Below are 16,305 nucleotides of genomic sequence, written 5' to 3'. Positions count from 1 at the left end.
AAGAAAAAGATTTTGTTTATTTTCTTAGTAGACCAAAAAAAAAAAAAAATGCATACAGATCATAATAACGCAGCACTGACTAGAAGATAGAACTGAATCATTAATCAAAGTGTATATTTTTTAATATATATATATTGGTATTTTCTCAAGTAAAATCTGGCAAAGGAGTAAAGAATTCAGTTATTTCAAAGACCACACAATTGTTCTCAAGACTGCTGAAAAGGTATAATGCATGCAGCAGATAAAGAAACCAGCATGCACCTTCTTTGAGAAGAAATTCAAATAGAAACTTGGGAATGGGGTCAGCAAGGCCTGTTATCTTCAGCACACTCAAATAGGAAAACCAATTGTTCTTCTAAAAAAGAGGTGTCAGAAGTTATACTGCTCAGAAGGTGCCAAAATGTTGGCAAAATTTTTGACTTTGCAAATTAATTGCTACAAATCATAAATAAAAGAACAATTTTTAAAACATACAGTGAGAATACAGCAATAGACCAACTGCTCTTCAGGTATACACACACTAAAAAAATGGCCAGTAGTACACCATTTTCATACACAACAAGTGATGACGTGTAATATGAATATAAAGCACTCGAAACACTTAAGCACGACGTTAAAGCAAAAAAAAAAAAAAAAAATGCATATGGCATACTTACCAGTTCCTCCACAGAGGGGACAGACTTAAGATATAAAAAAAAAGTTTCATAATTAGAAAGACATCAGACAAATGAATTTAACTAGTGGCATAATTAATACAAGGAAAACCCTCACTATATTGGATATCGGTTTGATGTTAAGTTCACTAGAACTACTATATTTTTAAATCCACAAATAACAGTAATTGTATTTACTTATTAGATAAAAATGTTTATTTCATCAAGATCAGTCAACAGACACCCAGCTCAGTGTTCTTTCCAATTGCAAATCTGTTTCAAAGTTAATGTTAAAGTTTTAGATAAATTATTTTCTAATAAAAATGTTGTTTCTCACTGGTAACATTAAATAGCCTTAAGGAGAGTTATCATCTGAGTTTTATTTGTTAAATAAAAAACTTCTCATTTAGATGCACAGAATTTCAGAATTTGAGACTGCATAATCCAATTCTTTCAGTTTACACATGAGAAAGGTAATATCCCGAGAACAAGGATATTGTCTCTCACTTCTCATTCTGGCTGCTTGTTGTTGTTATTAAGTGCCATCGAGTCAGTTCCGACCCACAGCGACCCTGTATAGGGTTTCCGAGAAGCAGCTGGTGAGCTTGAACCACCAACCTTGTAGTTCAAATGGCTTTGAAGTCTGGTGCATTAACCCACAGCGCCACACCAGGACTCCTCTGGCTGCTTAGCAAGGCAAAAAATACAAGCCAGGTCTCCAAACCTGAACCCTGAGGTTACTTATGTCATATTAATATGTCATTTTCTAGCATACTCACAACATTATACTCTTAATATATACTTGTTGTTGTTGTTATGTGCCATGGAGTCGGTTCCGACTCATAGCGACCCTGAACAGGGTTTCCGAGGCTGTTAATCTGACTCATAGTGACCCTGAACAGGGTTTCCAAGGCTGTTAATCTTTACAGGAGCAGAACACCTCATCTTTCTCCTGCGGAGCAGCTGGTAGTTTCGAACTGCTGACCTTGTGGTTCACAGCCCGATTCATAACCACTACTCTGCCAGATCTCCTTAATATATACTTGTAGGAGAATGTAAATAGCCACTGAAATAAACTCTAACATACGCATATTAGAACTATTCAAACATGATGAACTAAAAACAAGTAAAACTGAAGTTTGTACTTCTGTCATCATCAGCATCGTTTCATCTCCTACTTCTCCCAGCCTGTGTGAGGGCAGTAACAGTATCTTACTGCTTTGTCACTCTAGTCAACAAAGTTTCTACTGCACACAGCTGAGCTTACAATGTGACGAACAAACAAAATTCCCAAACACTTCTAACTGAGCAACTTTTGTATTAACCATTAGTAAATTCATACAGTGAAAAATTACAGATAATAGAAAGCATTCAATTACAGGGAAAATGCTAACAATATATTAAGAGAAAAAAAAAGAATGGTTGGTATCCAACTTCACTTTTCCACCCTTCTTCCTTATTAACAGACTTCAATTTTATTGAAGGGAGCCAGAGCTACTACAATACTGCCATTTAGATCAGGATAACTAAAGAGACATCAACAGAAATTGAAGACAATTTCATTAAAAAACTGCTCTTTAAAGAAGGTTAACACAGTTGGTGTGGCGCTGTAATATAAGCACTCAACTGCTAACTACAAGACCAACAGTTCAAAGTCACCAGCTTCTCCTTGGAAACCATACAGAGTGTTATGAGTCTGAACTGACTTGCTGGTACTTAACAACAACAACACTACTGGCAGGCATCCTTTTAACCTTCCCTTAGCTTCTTCTGTTTGCCTAGAGTGATGTTGTTACTGCTGTGATCATCTGAGGTAGTGACAGTATGGATGATCCTGCAAATAATCTTTACATTTTCGATATTTCCTACATTTCCTATAACGAGCACATTTTCCCTCTAACAATTAAAAAAGTCTCATTCAAAATTATCCTATGAGTCCTCTAAAATAGATGTGATTATATATGACTTACCAGTTTTGCCTTAATGGTACCAGAGTCAACACTTTGACCAGTCTTCGCATGAAGCTGAAGCTGAATAGAGTGCAACTGCAAAAGTTGATCGTGTACTTCTTTCTCCAACGCAGCCTTCTCCGCTTGGGTCTCTGTCAGTTCAGATTTCAGATCCACCAACTGTGCCTATAAGACAACAATGAAAAAGTATTTTTAGTTCTCTTTGACTATAATTATGAGTCAAGAATGAGGTACTATCATTGAGAATGAACAGAAGAACTGTGGAAAGTTATTATCTAAGATATAAGACACCTATACTGACAAAATCAATAGTATAAGTGAAATATTTAAGAGACAAGAGAACTCTAGTAAACAGAATTGATTCCGACCCAAAGCAATTAGTCCTATAAGGCAGAGTAGAACTGCCCTGTAGTGTTTCCTATGCTGAAATATTTACAGAAGCAGATGGCCAGGTCTTTTCTCTCAAGGAGTGAGTGGTAGATTTGAATTACTGACTTTGTGACTGGCAGTTAAGAGTTCAACCACGGCATCAGCAGAGTTCCCTCTCCTCTCTCTCTGTATATATATATATACACAATAAAACCTGTGAGAGCCGTAACTTGACAGGGTTGCCTTTCTTTTTTCATGTCTTGCAAAAGCTTCCCATTCTTGGTGGGTATAATCTTACTACTTTTATATTGCTTGCTTCAATGGAAAATATTTTACAAGTTTCTGCCTTACACCAGTTCCAGCTTTTGTAAGTTTTACTATATTTAATTGGCCCAGTCCCAAGAAATTCAAAGTGAAAGGTTTTTAGAAGATTAGTAAGGCAAGGATTCATACTGAAAGTTTGAATGGATTTAGAACAAGGACAAAATAAAAGTAGTGAAGCCATCTAGAAATGGGATATAGACTAGCAAAGACAAAGAGAGAGAGACTACAAGTCGTAAAATAAGTATCTTAGGTTAAACTCTGAGTATAGGGGCCAGAGGACTGGAATATATATATCTTCATGTCCTAACTGCACCAGCCAATGCCTTGTACCTAGTACCTAACAAGATGTTCAATAAATGTTTAAGTTGAAATAAATTCTAATATCAGCTCTGCTTCTGGCTAGTCCTCTGACTGGATAAATCATTCTGTACCTAACAACATTTCCTCAGTTTTAAAATAATGATCACATCCTTGACTTTTACTATTCTCATAAAATGATTAGCCTTATATACAAAAACTTTTGTAATAGACTATGGAGGTCAGATTAGCTACTGACACGTTGGATAACATTGGAAGTGCAAAAGAGGCTAGATACAATGGATGACTTTGAATGATAAATCAAGTGTGAGTTTGACTCTATTAGGAAATCACTATAAGTTCTTAATAATATTTTCATTTACACATCACAAAATTCTTTTTTAAGTACACAATTTACAGAGCTTTTAATATAGTCCTAGAGTTGTACACCCATCACTATTTAATTTTAGACTGTTTTCTCAGTGATATTTCAGCAGCATATTTGCTGGTGAGGGGTGATGACAAGAGCACCTCAGTGGCTTCATTGTCCTCCAAACTTGAAATAGCTGAGATACTGTTGACTCAGTCTTCCACTAGATATTCAGTCTGTGATTAACTATTTTTTCTCAACATTTTAACATGCTTTATCTCCTTTTACAAAGTTTCCGTGGTAACAACTCATTTTAAAAGCTACAAGTTTGTTAGTGTTCTTGTCTGTATCTCTTACCACCAAATACCATGCCACTAAAATTTCACTGAGAAAATAATTTAAAATTAAATAGTGATGGTGGTTGTTGTTAAAGTGCCACCCAGTCAGTTCCTACTCTTAGTTACCCTGTATAGGGTTTCCAAGGAACAGCTCATGATTTGGAATTAAGAGCAGAGAAAGGAGGAATTAATATCCTAAAACAGGAAAAACAGAAGGTCAAGGACTGACTTGGGTAAGAACCAGTCAGGATGGCCTGAGAAGCAGGAGAGTTGTGACATGCTCTAAACCAAACAAAAGTGTGGTATAATACAAACAATGTGCTGTAGCTTCCTGGCTTTTACCTTCTACAGGTTAGTCTCAGCAGAACTTCCTTACTCCCTTTTTTACAACTTTCTATTAATGTATAGCTTACATCTGAGTAGATAAAAGTAGCTTTCTGTCCGACATCTTAGCTAGGCTGCAGTTGTAGCTTCTCTCCGAGCTTCGTGATACCTCCCAAGGATGACAAGAAGAAGAAAGACGCCGGAAAGTCGGCCAAGAAAGACAAAGACCCAGTGAATAAATCTGGAGGCAAGGCCAAAAAGAAGAAGTGGTCCAAAGGGAAAGTTCGGGACAAGCTTAATAACCTGGTCTTGTTTGACAAAGCCACATATGACAAGCTCTGTAAGGAAGTTCCCAACTATAAACTCATAACACCAGCTGTTGTCTCTGAGAGACTGAAGATTCGCGGTTCCCTGGCCAGGGCAGCACTTCAGGAGCTGCTTAGTAAAGGACTTATTAAGCTGGTTTCAAAACACAGAGCTCAAGTAATTTACACCAGAAACACAAAGGGAGGGGATGCCCCAGCTGCTGGTGAAGATGCATGAACAGGTCCAACCAACTGTACATTTTGAAAAATAAACCTTTTTTAAACCAAAAAAAAAAAGTAAACACACCCATATGGCTACCACCCAGATCTAGAAATAGGCACAGTCCTCCTGTGACCCTCTAAATACTACCTCAACTTCCTCCACAAAGGTAATCAGCTTTACCCTGACTTTTAACATTTGTTTTTGAATGTTATATAAATGGAAAATCATATAATGTGCATAATTTATACCTGGCTATTGGATTCGTTTGTGAGATTCATTCAGATTGTTTTGTGTAGCTACAATGCACTCATTTTCATTGATATAGTATTATATGAATATACCACAATTTATTAATTTTATATTCTAGATCTCATTTGGGCTGTCTGTAGTCTTTTTTTATTATTAAAATGATGTCTATCAACCTTTTTGTTATTATGTGAATATATTCCTGTTGAGTAAATACCCAGGAGGAAAATGTCTAGGTTATACAGTATGCATATGTTAAACCTCAATAGAAAATGTAAAACAGTTGCAAGTAATTGTAACAATTGATATGCCTATCATGAATCAGAGAACTCTAATAGCTTCATTTTCTAGCATTCCTAGTCTTCTTAATTTTAGCCATATAGTTCTGGTATGACGAATCTGCTGCACAAGGCCTCTTTAAATTGTTGAAGAGCAAAAATGTCAGTTTGAGGGCTACGGTGAGCCTGACCCAAGCCAAGGTATTTTCAATAACATCATATGCATTAGAAAGTTGGATGATAGAATTGATGCATTTGAGCTATAGTGTTGGAGGAGAATATTAAAAGTACCACGGACTGCCAAAAGAACAAGCCAAAAAAAAAAAAAAAAGAACAAGCCAATCTGTGTTGGAAATACAACCAAAACGCTACTTGGAAGCCAGGATGGCCAGACTTTGTCTCGCACGCTTCAGACATATTGTCAGGAGGACCAGTCCCTGGAGAAGGATATCATTTTGGTAAAATGAAGGGTCAGAGAAAAAGAGGAAGACCCCCAACAAGAAGGACTGGCAAAGTGACAGCAGCAATGGGCTCAAATGGAGCAATGATTGTGAGGTTGGCGCAAGACCGGGCAGTGTTTCATTCTGTTGTGCATAGGGTCGCTATGAGTCAGTACAGACTCAATGGCACCTAACAACAGCACTCTGGTGTGGTGCTGCCTGATAATGCACTGTGAGGTCAGTTTGTACCACAAGTCAGTGGTTCTAGCCCACCAGCTGCTCCTCAGAAACCATATACAGGGTCACTATGGGTCAGAACCAACCCGGTGGCACTTTAAAACAGTAGAACTGTGGCATTCTGGTGTGGTGCTGTAGGATAAGAGCTAAACCAAAAGGTAGGTTTGAACCTCAAGGTTGGTGGTTCAAAGTCACCAGTCACTCCCTGGAGGCCCTATAAAGTCATTATAGGTCAGAACCAATTTGATGGCACTTAACAACAGCAGGAATGTAATGGCATTTCACAGTGATTTTAATTAAACTTTCCTAATTACTCATAAGATTGATCACCTCTGCATGTTTATTGCCCATTTGGATATTCTCTTTTGTGAATTCCCTGTTTTTCCATAGGGTTGTCTGTACTTTTCTTATTGATGTATATATACTTCTCTCTCTGCACACACATACATACACACATATAAACACACATTCTGAATATGAACTCCTTTATTGGATATGAACTACACATATTTTTTCCTGTCTTTGCACTGTTATTTTTCTTTTTAAGAAAGAAGTTTTCTTTTGATTTTTATTTTAAACCTTTCATTGTAAATTGGTACTGTGGGATAAAGCACCGTACTGCAAGGCTGATGTGAACCACAAGGTTGATGGTTCAAGCTCACCAGTTGCTCCTTAGAAACACTATACAGGGTCACTATGAGTCAGATCTGACTCAATGGCACTTAACAAAATTGTGAAATTAGTGAAGGTTTACATAGAGATCATTAGTTTTACATTAAAATAATCATATATTGCGTTATTCAATTATTGCAATTCCCTCCATATACCAATGGTTAACAGTATTTACCTCTATTCACTTGAACTCTTGCAGTCCTCCCTGTTTCCCACTACCTCTGTCTTTCTTATGGTAACCTCCTCTTGTTGTATATTGCCTGCCCTGTCACCCATGTTAACATGTGTTTGCCTTCTAGCCCGTAAATAAGTTCCCCTCTCTTACCCCTGTAACTATCATAGGTTGTTTGTTTTTTTTTTTTTTAAACCAAGAAAACCTCCTTAACTTTTTACAACATTGGTCTCATAGAATATTTGTCCTTTTATGACAATTTCACTCAGAATAATGTCCTTCAGGTTCAACCATGTTGTCAAGTGTTTTGTAGATTCATCGTTATTCAGTGTTGCATAGTTATCCATTGTGTGTATATACTCAAGGTTGTTTAATCATTTTTCTGTTGCTGGGCATTTAGGTTTTCTCCACTTTTTTGACCTATCTCTTGTAAACAGTATACTGAAGTATCCTGTTTTCTATTCTGCTTTATCTCTTGACTGGTGCATTTAATCCATTTACATTTAGTATAATTATCTATAGGTATGAAATGATTGCTGTCATTTTGCTGTTTTTTGTGATGTTGCTGTTTTTTTATTCCACATCATTTTCTGTGCTGAGTTAATTTTGTTTGGGGGCTTTCTCTTCATTTCTCTTGTGTTAATGTTTACTGAATCTTTCAATTTTGCTTTTTATAAATTTTGATGTGCAGATATACTAATTTTCTTGAGATTACTCTGTAATTTATTAATTTTTCTCCCTTTTAAAAGTCTTGTTTTATCTTGAAATAGACTTGACTTCCCTACCATTTAGAGGTTCTGTATGTGTACTACACTATTCCCTCATTTTGCTTTGTAGTTGACTTCATTATAAACTGATATCTCTGGTTCTGTATTTTCAGTCTTGTATGTTTGTTTTATTTTAAATACTTCTATAACCTACCAGCTACTCCTCAAAAACCTTACTTATACAGGGTTGCTATGAGTTGGAACTGAGTAGACAGCACTTAACAACAGTATCTGGAGTAAGTTCTGGGTGATGCTGTCATATGGGGTAATCTCAGGTTGTTGTCCACTGTTGTTGGTTCTCAGTCCAAAGAACACCCTTTAGCAATTTTTTAAGAAGTTGGCTGGATAAATTCTTTTAATTTCTGTTTATTAGTAAACTTCCTAATTTCACCTTCATATTTGAGGAACAACTTTGCTTGATATATAATTCTTGGTTGACAATTTTTCTTTAAGAGTTTTGCATATTTCATCCCACTGCCTTCCTTCTTGCATGGCTTCTGCTAAGAAATCAGAGCTTAGTCTTATTAGTTCTCCTTTTCAGGTTACATTTTGTTTTTCTCAACTGCTCTCAGGATTCTTTCCTCGACTTTGGACTTGCAAAGTTTGATTATGATATGTTTTGGTGATTTCCTTTTGGGATCTATCCTGTTTAGGGTTCACTCAGCATTTTATATGCTTATCTTCTCCTTTTTCATGATGACAGTGAAGTTTTCTTCCAGCAACTCAACAATTTTTTTTTATTTATTGTCTCTTACTGTTCTGTAATTTTGAGCACCCATAAGGAGTTCCTCTTCATCAAGGTCCACCTAATTCTCAGGCTTTCTTCAGATTTTTTCATTCTTTTTTTCTGATTGTTCTTCTGGTATGCTAGTATTGAGAACTTTACCTTGTAGTTCACTAATCAGGCTTCCATTGCTTCAAATCTACTTCTATGCACTTTCAATGTATTCTATGTACATTTCAGCAATCTTAGTATTAATTTTCTGGAGTTCTAATCACAGGTTTTGTATTGTTTCAAAATTTGCATTCATTTTGTCTGTTTGTTCTTGTAGTGTTTCCTGAATTCTTCTGAAGTTTTTTCTGTGTTTTCCTTATTTTTCTAGATCTTTTTTTGTCAATCCTTTGAAGGTACCTAAATATCATTCTTTTGAATTCTTTTTTTCAGTTAGTTCCATTACCTTTTCTTCCTCAGAAACGTTTTCTGGTTTTGCATCTTGGTCATTTGGTGAGACATTCTCTCATTTCTTCATGTGAGCTAAAATTGTCTGCTGTATCTGGAGCATTGTGGGGTTATTGTATTTGTATTTAATTGAAGATTGTATGTTGATGTGTTCTTTGGCTCTCACCTGAGAGTATAGTTACAGGGTGGAAGCATATACAATGTTCGCATTCATCGTTCATGCACCTCAGTTTCAAGTTGGGTTTGGCTGATGTTGGTTGCTGTCCTTCTTTGATCAGGTGGTATAGATGCTGGTATTAGCCCTTATCCAGTAGGTGGAGCTGCAAAGAGTACAGCAGTGTCTAGGCTGTATGGATACAGTTGCTGTCTCTAGTTAGATGGGAAAGAGAAACCCCCAACACACACATACACACAAGAAAACGAAACAGAATAAACAAACAAGGAACCAACAATGAAAAGATAATAAAGAAATAAAAGCAAACATCAACCAGAAAAAAGGAATATAACAACTATAAAGATAAAAAAGGGGCAGGAAAATGGAACTTTTAAAAGATAAAAATGAGAGGAAATAAAAGGATTTAAAAAAAAGGAACTTGAAAAACCAGAGAAAGGGGAGATGAATATAAAAATCAAAAGGGGAAATGAGAAATAAAAGTAGAATAGAAAGGATAAAAATTCAAGGAAATGGAAAAACAAGGAGAAAGAATACACAAACAAAAGGAATGAAACAGCAAAAGAAAACAATCAAACCCCAAAACAAAAACATAGAAACAGTACAGTTGTACCTGGATGAAAGAAAATTCTGGGCGCTCCTGCAAGCCAATGATCTCACAAGGTGGGTGTGGGAGGGATGTGACAGTGAGTTCCTGGTACTAAATGGAGCTCCTATCAGCCTTGGTGTAAACTCAATCTGGAAATAGTTGAGGAAGGCCCTTGATGGAGCTAGTTTCAGTGTCTGTCTGAACCACATGGCAAATGGGGGCAAGGTGAGGTGACTGATTAAATGCTATTCTGATGGTTCTACGAGTTTTGTAGGTTTTAAATCGAACCCACCTGAATCTAGGCACCAAAAGAATACACCAAGTCAGCCAGCCCCTACCTCTCACCAGCATGGTTCCCAACCATATGGCTCCAAACTCCTGAAGAGCAGGGTCTGCACTGGGGGTAGATGAGGGTGGAAAACTGGCCACATGTCTGGTTACCAGGGGAGTATAGGGAAATAGAAGGAATTCCACCTTTCCAGTAACCTGTGTGACTGTTCTGCCAGGTCACCTTCTGTTGCCAAAGCTGTTCACAAAGGTTCAAGATGGGTGCACCACATCAAGCCAGCCATTTGCCTCTCACCATCTCTGCTCAGCTTCTCCTCCCAGCACGCACTCAGTCCACTATTCTAACCTTTCTTTTCAAGTTCGGCGTTCCAGGATTTTCATCTTAGTGTTTTATTTGGTCTCCCATATCTTTGCAGTACAGATCTATGTAGTGTGTCTGCCTCGTCTGCCATTTTGCCAGAAGTCTGTCTTTTTACTTTTTAAAGGTGATTTTGATGTCAATATCCGAGGGTATTGAGATATTCCTCTATGTAAAACTGTCAGTTGTCACTTAGACCCACACTCAATCTCTAGTGGATTTTTTGTGTATTGTGTAAGAAATCAAGCTCCATTTTTTACATTATGGCTTCAATTGACCTAGCATCATTTATTGAAAGGGTACTTTTCCCATTTCCCTATCATGCCACCTTAGTCATAACAAGCATCCATATATATTTGAGGGTTTGTATCTGGACTTTTCTCTCCTATTCTGCTGATTCATCTGTATTTGTATCAATACTATCCCTTGTCCTACTGAGTTATCATTAAGGGCTGTTCAGTCACAGTTCCGACTCATAGCAAACCTGTCTGTATAGGGTTTCCAAGGAGTGGCTAGTGGGTTTGAACTGCTGACCTTGTGGTTAATAGCTCAGTGCTTATCCTAAACACCACACAAGGACTCCTTACAACTAACACTTCACTATATGGCCTTTCCTTAAGTTTATTCAAGCCCCTATTGATAGACATTTAGGTGGAGTCCAGTCTTTTGTCATTCAAGACAATGTCACATTGAACAGACCTGTACTTAAATCATTTTATATTTTGCCAGTGAATCTTTGGGCCAGATTCCTAGACGTGTGATAGCTACACTGAAAAATAAAAACCCATATGTACTTTTGCTAGATATTGTCAAAATTCCTCTCCATAGGGGGGTTTACCATTTTTCATATACATCAGCAATATATAAGAATGTCTATTCCCCCACAAGTCTCACAAAGCTTGTTGTCAACTTCTGGATTTTTGCCCATCCCGATGGATCAGATGTATTTTAAACTTTATTTATCTTGGTATGTTTGAAGATGATAATCATTTTCAATTCTTTAACTGTGATCTGGCTGTGTTAAGTTTTTTAATCATTTTCTATCAGCTTTTTGATCTATTTTTTCACAATCAGTAGTAAGTGTATATATTAATCATGTTGTTGTTGTCGTTAAATGCCATCAAGCTGGTTCTGACTCACAGCAATCCTGTATAAGACTGCCGAAGAACAACTGGTGGGCTTGAACTGCCAATCTTTCAGTTAGCAGTCCAGTGTTTATCCTATAGTACCTTATCAGATCTTCTTAAGCATATTAACTCTTTGTAATGTAAGTTGCAAAAAATCTTCACAGGTTTTCATGTGTGTTTCTATGTGTAGGAATCCTATAAAATGGTTCCCAATGATGCTGCTTCCTGATATTCCCTTCCTTGTGTAATCACTTTTCCTAGGTGGTAGACTGGATCTAAAGACTCCTTTCTAACAAACAAAATGTCTTGTCTTAGATTTGATTACAAAGAGAACTTGGTTTACATTGTATGCATCCAACCTTACTTCTCTACTTCCAGGTTCTCAGGGAAGTCAGATGCTAAATTGTGAACTGCCCTGTGAAGAAGTTTACAAAGCAAAGTTCAACAACTAAAAATGGAATGCTGGGCCTCAGTTCAAGTCTGAGAGGAACTAAACCTTGATAGCAACTATGTAAATGAGCTAGGAAACTTCAGAGCCGACTGCAGCCCTGGCCAATACCTGGTTACCTGAAGTGTGAGAGACAGAGTTAAAAACACCCAGCTAAGCAGCACCTGAATCCCTGACCCACAGAAAGTGACAGATATTACATAAATGTCTGTTGTTTGAAATTGCTAAGTATTGGAAAATTTTATTACACAGCAATAGATGATTAATATACTGTAAAGTATTTTCTGATCTGCAGTCAGTTTTAATCATCTTGACTTTTATGGCTTCTAGATTTTCAATCATGTTTTTTAGTTTCTCCATTTCCAGATTATAAAGGGATTTACTTGTTTTCTCTTGTACCTGTAGTTTCATTTTTAATTTTTAAATTACATGTCCATTTCATATTATCCTGGTGTATAATATGAAAATGGATCTAATTTTATCATTCTTTTTTATCAGTACCAATTGTTGAAAAGTTAATATTTTCCCAAAAATTTTAAAAATCCATTTTTATTGCACTTTATTTCTAACCTCTCTATTTTATTCCATTAGTCTATTTACTCATGCACCAATACTGTACTCTTAATTATAGTGTCAAAATAAGTCAAGGTCAAGATATGATGGATTCAGTCACTAAACTAAAAAAGGCACTTTTAGATGCACACAGTTTATTACTTACAGAAAGACCCTGGCATGGCGCTGTAGGATAAGCACTGGACTGCTGACCACAAGGTCAGCAGTTCAAACCTACCAGTTGCTCTTCAGAAACCCTATACATGGTCACTATGAGTTGTAACTGACTTGACAGCACTTAAGAACAGCAACAGGTTATTAATACTAGCCAAAGATGCTAACAACAGCATCAAAACAAAAGAAACAAATGAACAGAACACATGTTGCAGGGAGCATAACTTGTGGGATATTTCACTACTGAGGAGTCACTTCTAGACTGCATACAGTTAAATGGTTTTAAAATCTGTTGCTCTATTCTCAATAAGGAAAGCTGGAAGCCTCATACCTCACCGAACCCAGAAAGCAATGAGAATCTCAGGACAATCTTTCAGGGTAAATTAAGAGGAGAGATATGGCCTTGAAGTAGTGTTTTACAATCATCCCATTCTCTCATGTTCTGGAAGGATCACAAGAACTTTCTTCCAACTCTCAGATTAGCTGAATTTTTGCCTGTGTGGTTTATGCAGATCTATCCAAGTTTGCCAAGGGCACCACAGCTCAGCTATTCTCCCACTAAAAGGCTTTCTGTTTTCCTATTTGGTAGAGTTAATCTTTCCCCAGATTACATGCCTTTTGGTCTTCATTCTACTTTATCTGGTACCACATTTGCAACCCATTTCATTTTATTTGTATTTACCTTTTGCTTTAGGCATTTCTTGTATTAATCAAACCAAAACCCTTTAGAGCCTGTTGACATTTAATAATAAAGCTATTAACATTTGGACCTATTTGTCATATTTTTCCTGTTACAGTTTTGTTTCTCACACACACACACACACACAAATTTTTCACTATTCTCTTTGTTGTTTTCAAACATATATTATTGTAGTATTCAAGAAGCTTTGCAGCTTTGTTCTAATTATCGTTTTTTTTACATAATATCCTTAATTTCCTCCTTGTTGTTGTTGTTAAATGCTGTTGAGACAATTCTGACTCATAATGACCCAGCATAGGGTTTCCAAGGAGCAAACTAACCTTGTAGTTTGCAGTCTGGTCCTTATCCTACAGCACCACACGAGAGGCCAAATTTCCTCCTTAGATACTATTTAAGGCATCATACCTCTTAACATGCAATAATAAAATTAGTTGGTAATCTCTTCTCCCTTCCTTCACTCTTGTCCAGACAAGTCTTTCTTTTACTTAAATATAGCTCAGTATTAACCACTGTGAGCCCTGACCTTTTTAAATCTTACATTACTTCAGGAAAGGGTTCTTGTTTCATGCTTCTCCAGGGTCTTTTATTATACGAATATTAATTATTCTTTTCTTTTTATATTAATAATCTTCTCTCAATTCTTTTATTTTGGAGTCCTGGTGTGGCACTATAGGATAAGCACTGGACCACAAGTTGGTTTGAACTCCAAGGTTGGCAACTCAAACTCACCAGCTGCTCCTTGGAAACCATACAGAGGGTCACTATGAGAGTTGGAACCAAGTCGACAGCACTTAATAATTTCTATTTTTGGTATTTATGTCCTCAATTTTACTTGTTTTACTACTGTATTATTTTTTTTATGTTCCATCTAGTTTTCATCCTGAAACAATTTTTTACCAGTTCTTTCCGGTGTTTATCTGATCTAATTTTTATTATGCTGTTTATTCCATTTAATAATATGCATTTCTTTGAGTTTATAAAAATTTAGTTTTCATTCACTTAATGGCTGCATTTTTTGACATGCCTTCATATTTGTTTTAATTTTTATCTTTTTGGTTGAAATAATTTGGGGGGTTTCAAATACAACCTTTTAATGTTGCTCTTGTTAAGTGCTATTTAGTCAACTCCAACCCACAGTGACCCTACATACAACAAAATCTAACACTGCAGTCCTGCACCAATGTCACAATTGGTGTTGTGCTTGAGCTGCCACTGTGCCAATCCATAGCACCAGAGATCGTCCTCTTTTTTGCTGACCCTCCACATTACCAAGCATGATGTTATTCTCAAGGGACGGGACCCTCCTGTTAATAGGTCCAAAGTATGAGAGATGAAGTCTGGCCATCCTAGCTTCAAAGGAGCATTCTGGCTGTACTTCTTCCAACACAAATTTGTTTGCTTTTCTGGCAGTTCATGGTACTTTTAATATTCTCCTCCAACACCATAACTCAAATGAATCAATTCTTCTATGATCTTCCTTATTCACTGTCCAACTTTCACATGCATATAAAGATACTGAAAATACAAGGGTTTGCCAGGCACACTTTCATCCTCCAACTGTTATCTTTCCTTTGGAACACTTTAAAAAGGTCTTGTGCAGCATCGTTTGAATTCCTGACTATTGCTACCATGAGTGCTGGTGGTAGATCCAGAATGCTGTTTGGAAGCCAAGATGGCCAGACATTGTCTCTCATACTTTAGACCGATTATCATAAGGGACTAGTTCCTAGAGGACATCATGCTTGGTAAAGTGTAGGGTCAGAGAAAAAGAGGAAAACCCCAACAAGATGGACTGGCACAATGGCAACGGCAATGGGCTCAAGTGTAAGGATTGTGAGGTTGGCAAAAGATCGGGCAGTATTTCATTCTGTTGTGCAATAAGATCACTATGAGTCGGTACCAACTTGATGGCACCTAACAATAATAACGACAGGAAAGCTTAGTACTGTCCAATAGAAACACAGTACCATTTACATATGTATGAAAGTGAGTAAAAAATTATCCATACTCTGGTTATCTTAAAACTTCAGTTAGCTGCATTGTCTGATCAGTGCTTTAATTTCAAGGTAACTGCTGTGTCATCTGCAAATAAAATTTGGACTGATACTCAAAGGAAGGTAAAAGTTTCTTTTAAAAAATCGTTACTGGTGAGGAGACATAAGTTCATCACTGTGAACATAACTGTAAACAGCAGAGTATGGAATGGAAACATCCTCAATCACCAACCAAGAAAAAGTTCAAAAGTCAACCATCAACTGCTAAATTGATGCTTACAGTTTTCTGGGATCATCAAGGGCCAGTATTAGAACACTATCAGTAAAATGATTCAACAATCAACAGTTGTTCATTACAGTGAGATGCTCAGTGAAAAGAGCTGAAGCCTAAATTTTGGATTAAAAGCAGAGTACTGCTATCCAAGAGCATTGTAATCTTTCATGATAACGCACATCCACACACCTCTGCCCACACTGTTGATAATGTGCAAAAACTTCATTTTGAGGTATTAAAGCATCCTCCCTATAATCCTGATCTTGCTCCATTGGACTCTCACTTGTTTAGTCCCCTAAAAGCAGCCCTTTGAGGACGAAGATTCACCTCTAATGAAGAAGTGAAGACAGCAATGCATTTGTGGCTCACAGCTCAGCCTAAATTAATTTTAAATAAGGGAATATTAAAGTTTGTTGAGAAATGGACAAAGTGTGTTGGAAAACAAGGAGATTATGTTGAAAAAT

At 36.8% G+C, this 16,305-nt stretch overlaps 1 protein-coding gene across 4 annotated transcripts in view; it reads right to left on the bottom strand.

Moving 5' to 3' along the window:
- The window catches only part of GOPC (golgi-associated PDZ and coiled-coil motif containing), a 60,916-nt gene that overhangs the window by 22,704 nt on the left and 21,907 nt on the right, over positions 1 to 16,305 (bottom strand). For 2 of the 4 annotated variants that reach the window (XM_006839893.1, XM_006839895.1), the window contains exons 2-3: positions 2,624 to 2,788; positions 657 to 680 (exon numbers count right to left, since the gene is read on the bottom strand). In XM_006839893.1, coding sequence (XP_006839956.1) covers positions 657 to 680; positions 2,624 to 2,788 — 189 coding nt within the window. The remainder of the gene's footprint in view (positions 1 to 656; positions 681 to 2,623; positions 2,789 to 16,305) is intronic. The other 2 variants (XM_006839894.1, XM_006839896.1) reach the window with 1 other exon arrangement.

This window comes from Chrysochloris asiatica, unplaced genomic scaffold (assembly GCF_000296735.1).
Source record: "Chrysochloris asiatica unplaced genomic scaffold, ChrAsi1.0 scaffold00027, whole genome shotgun sequence".
Classification (NCBI taxonomy): domain Eukaryota; kingdom Metazoa; phylum Chordata; class Mammalia; order Afrosoricida; family Chrysochloridae; genus Chrysochloris; species Chrysochloris asiatica.
This window is presented reverse-complemented; position numbering and strand designations above follow the sequence as displayed.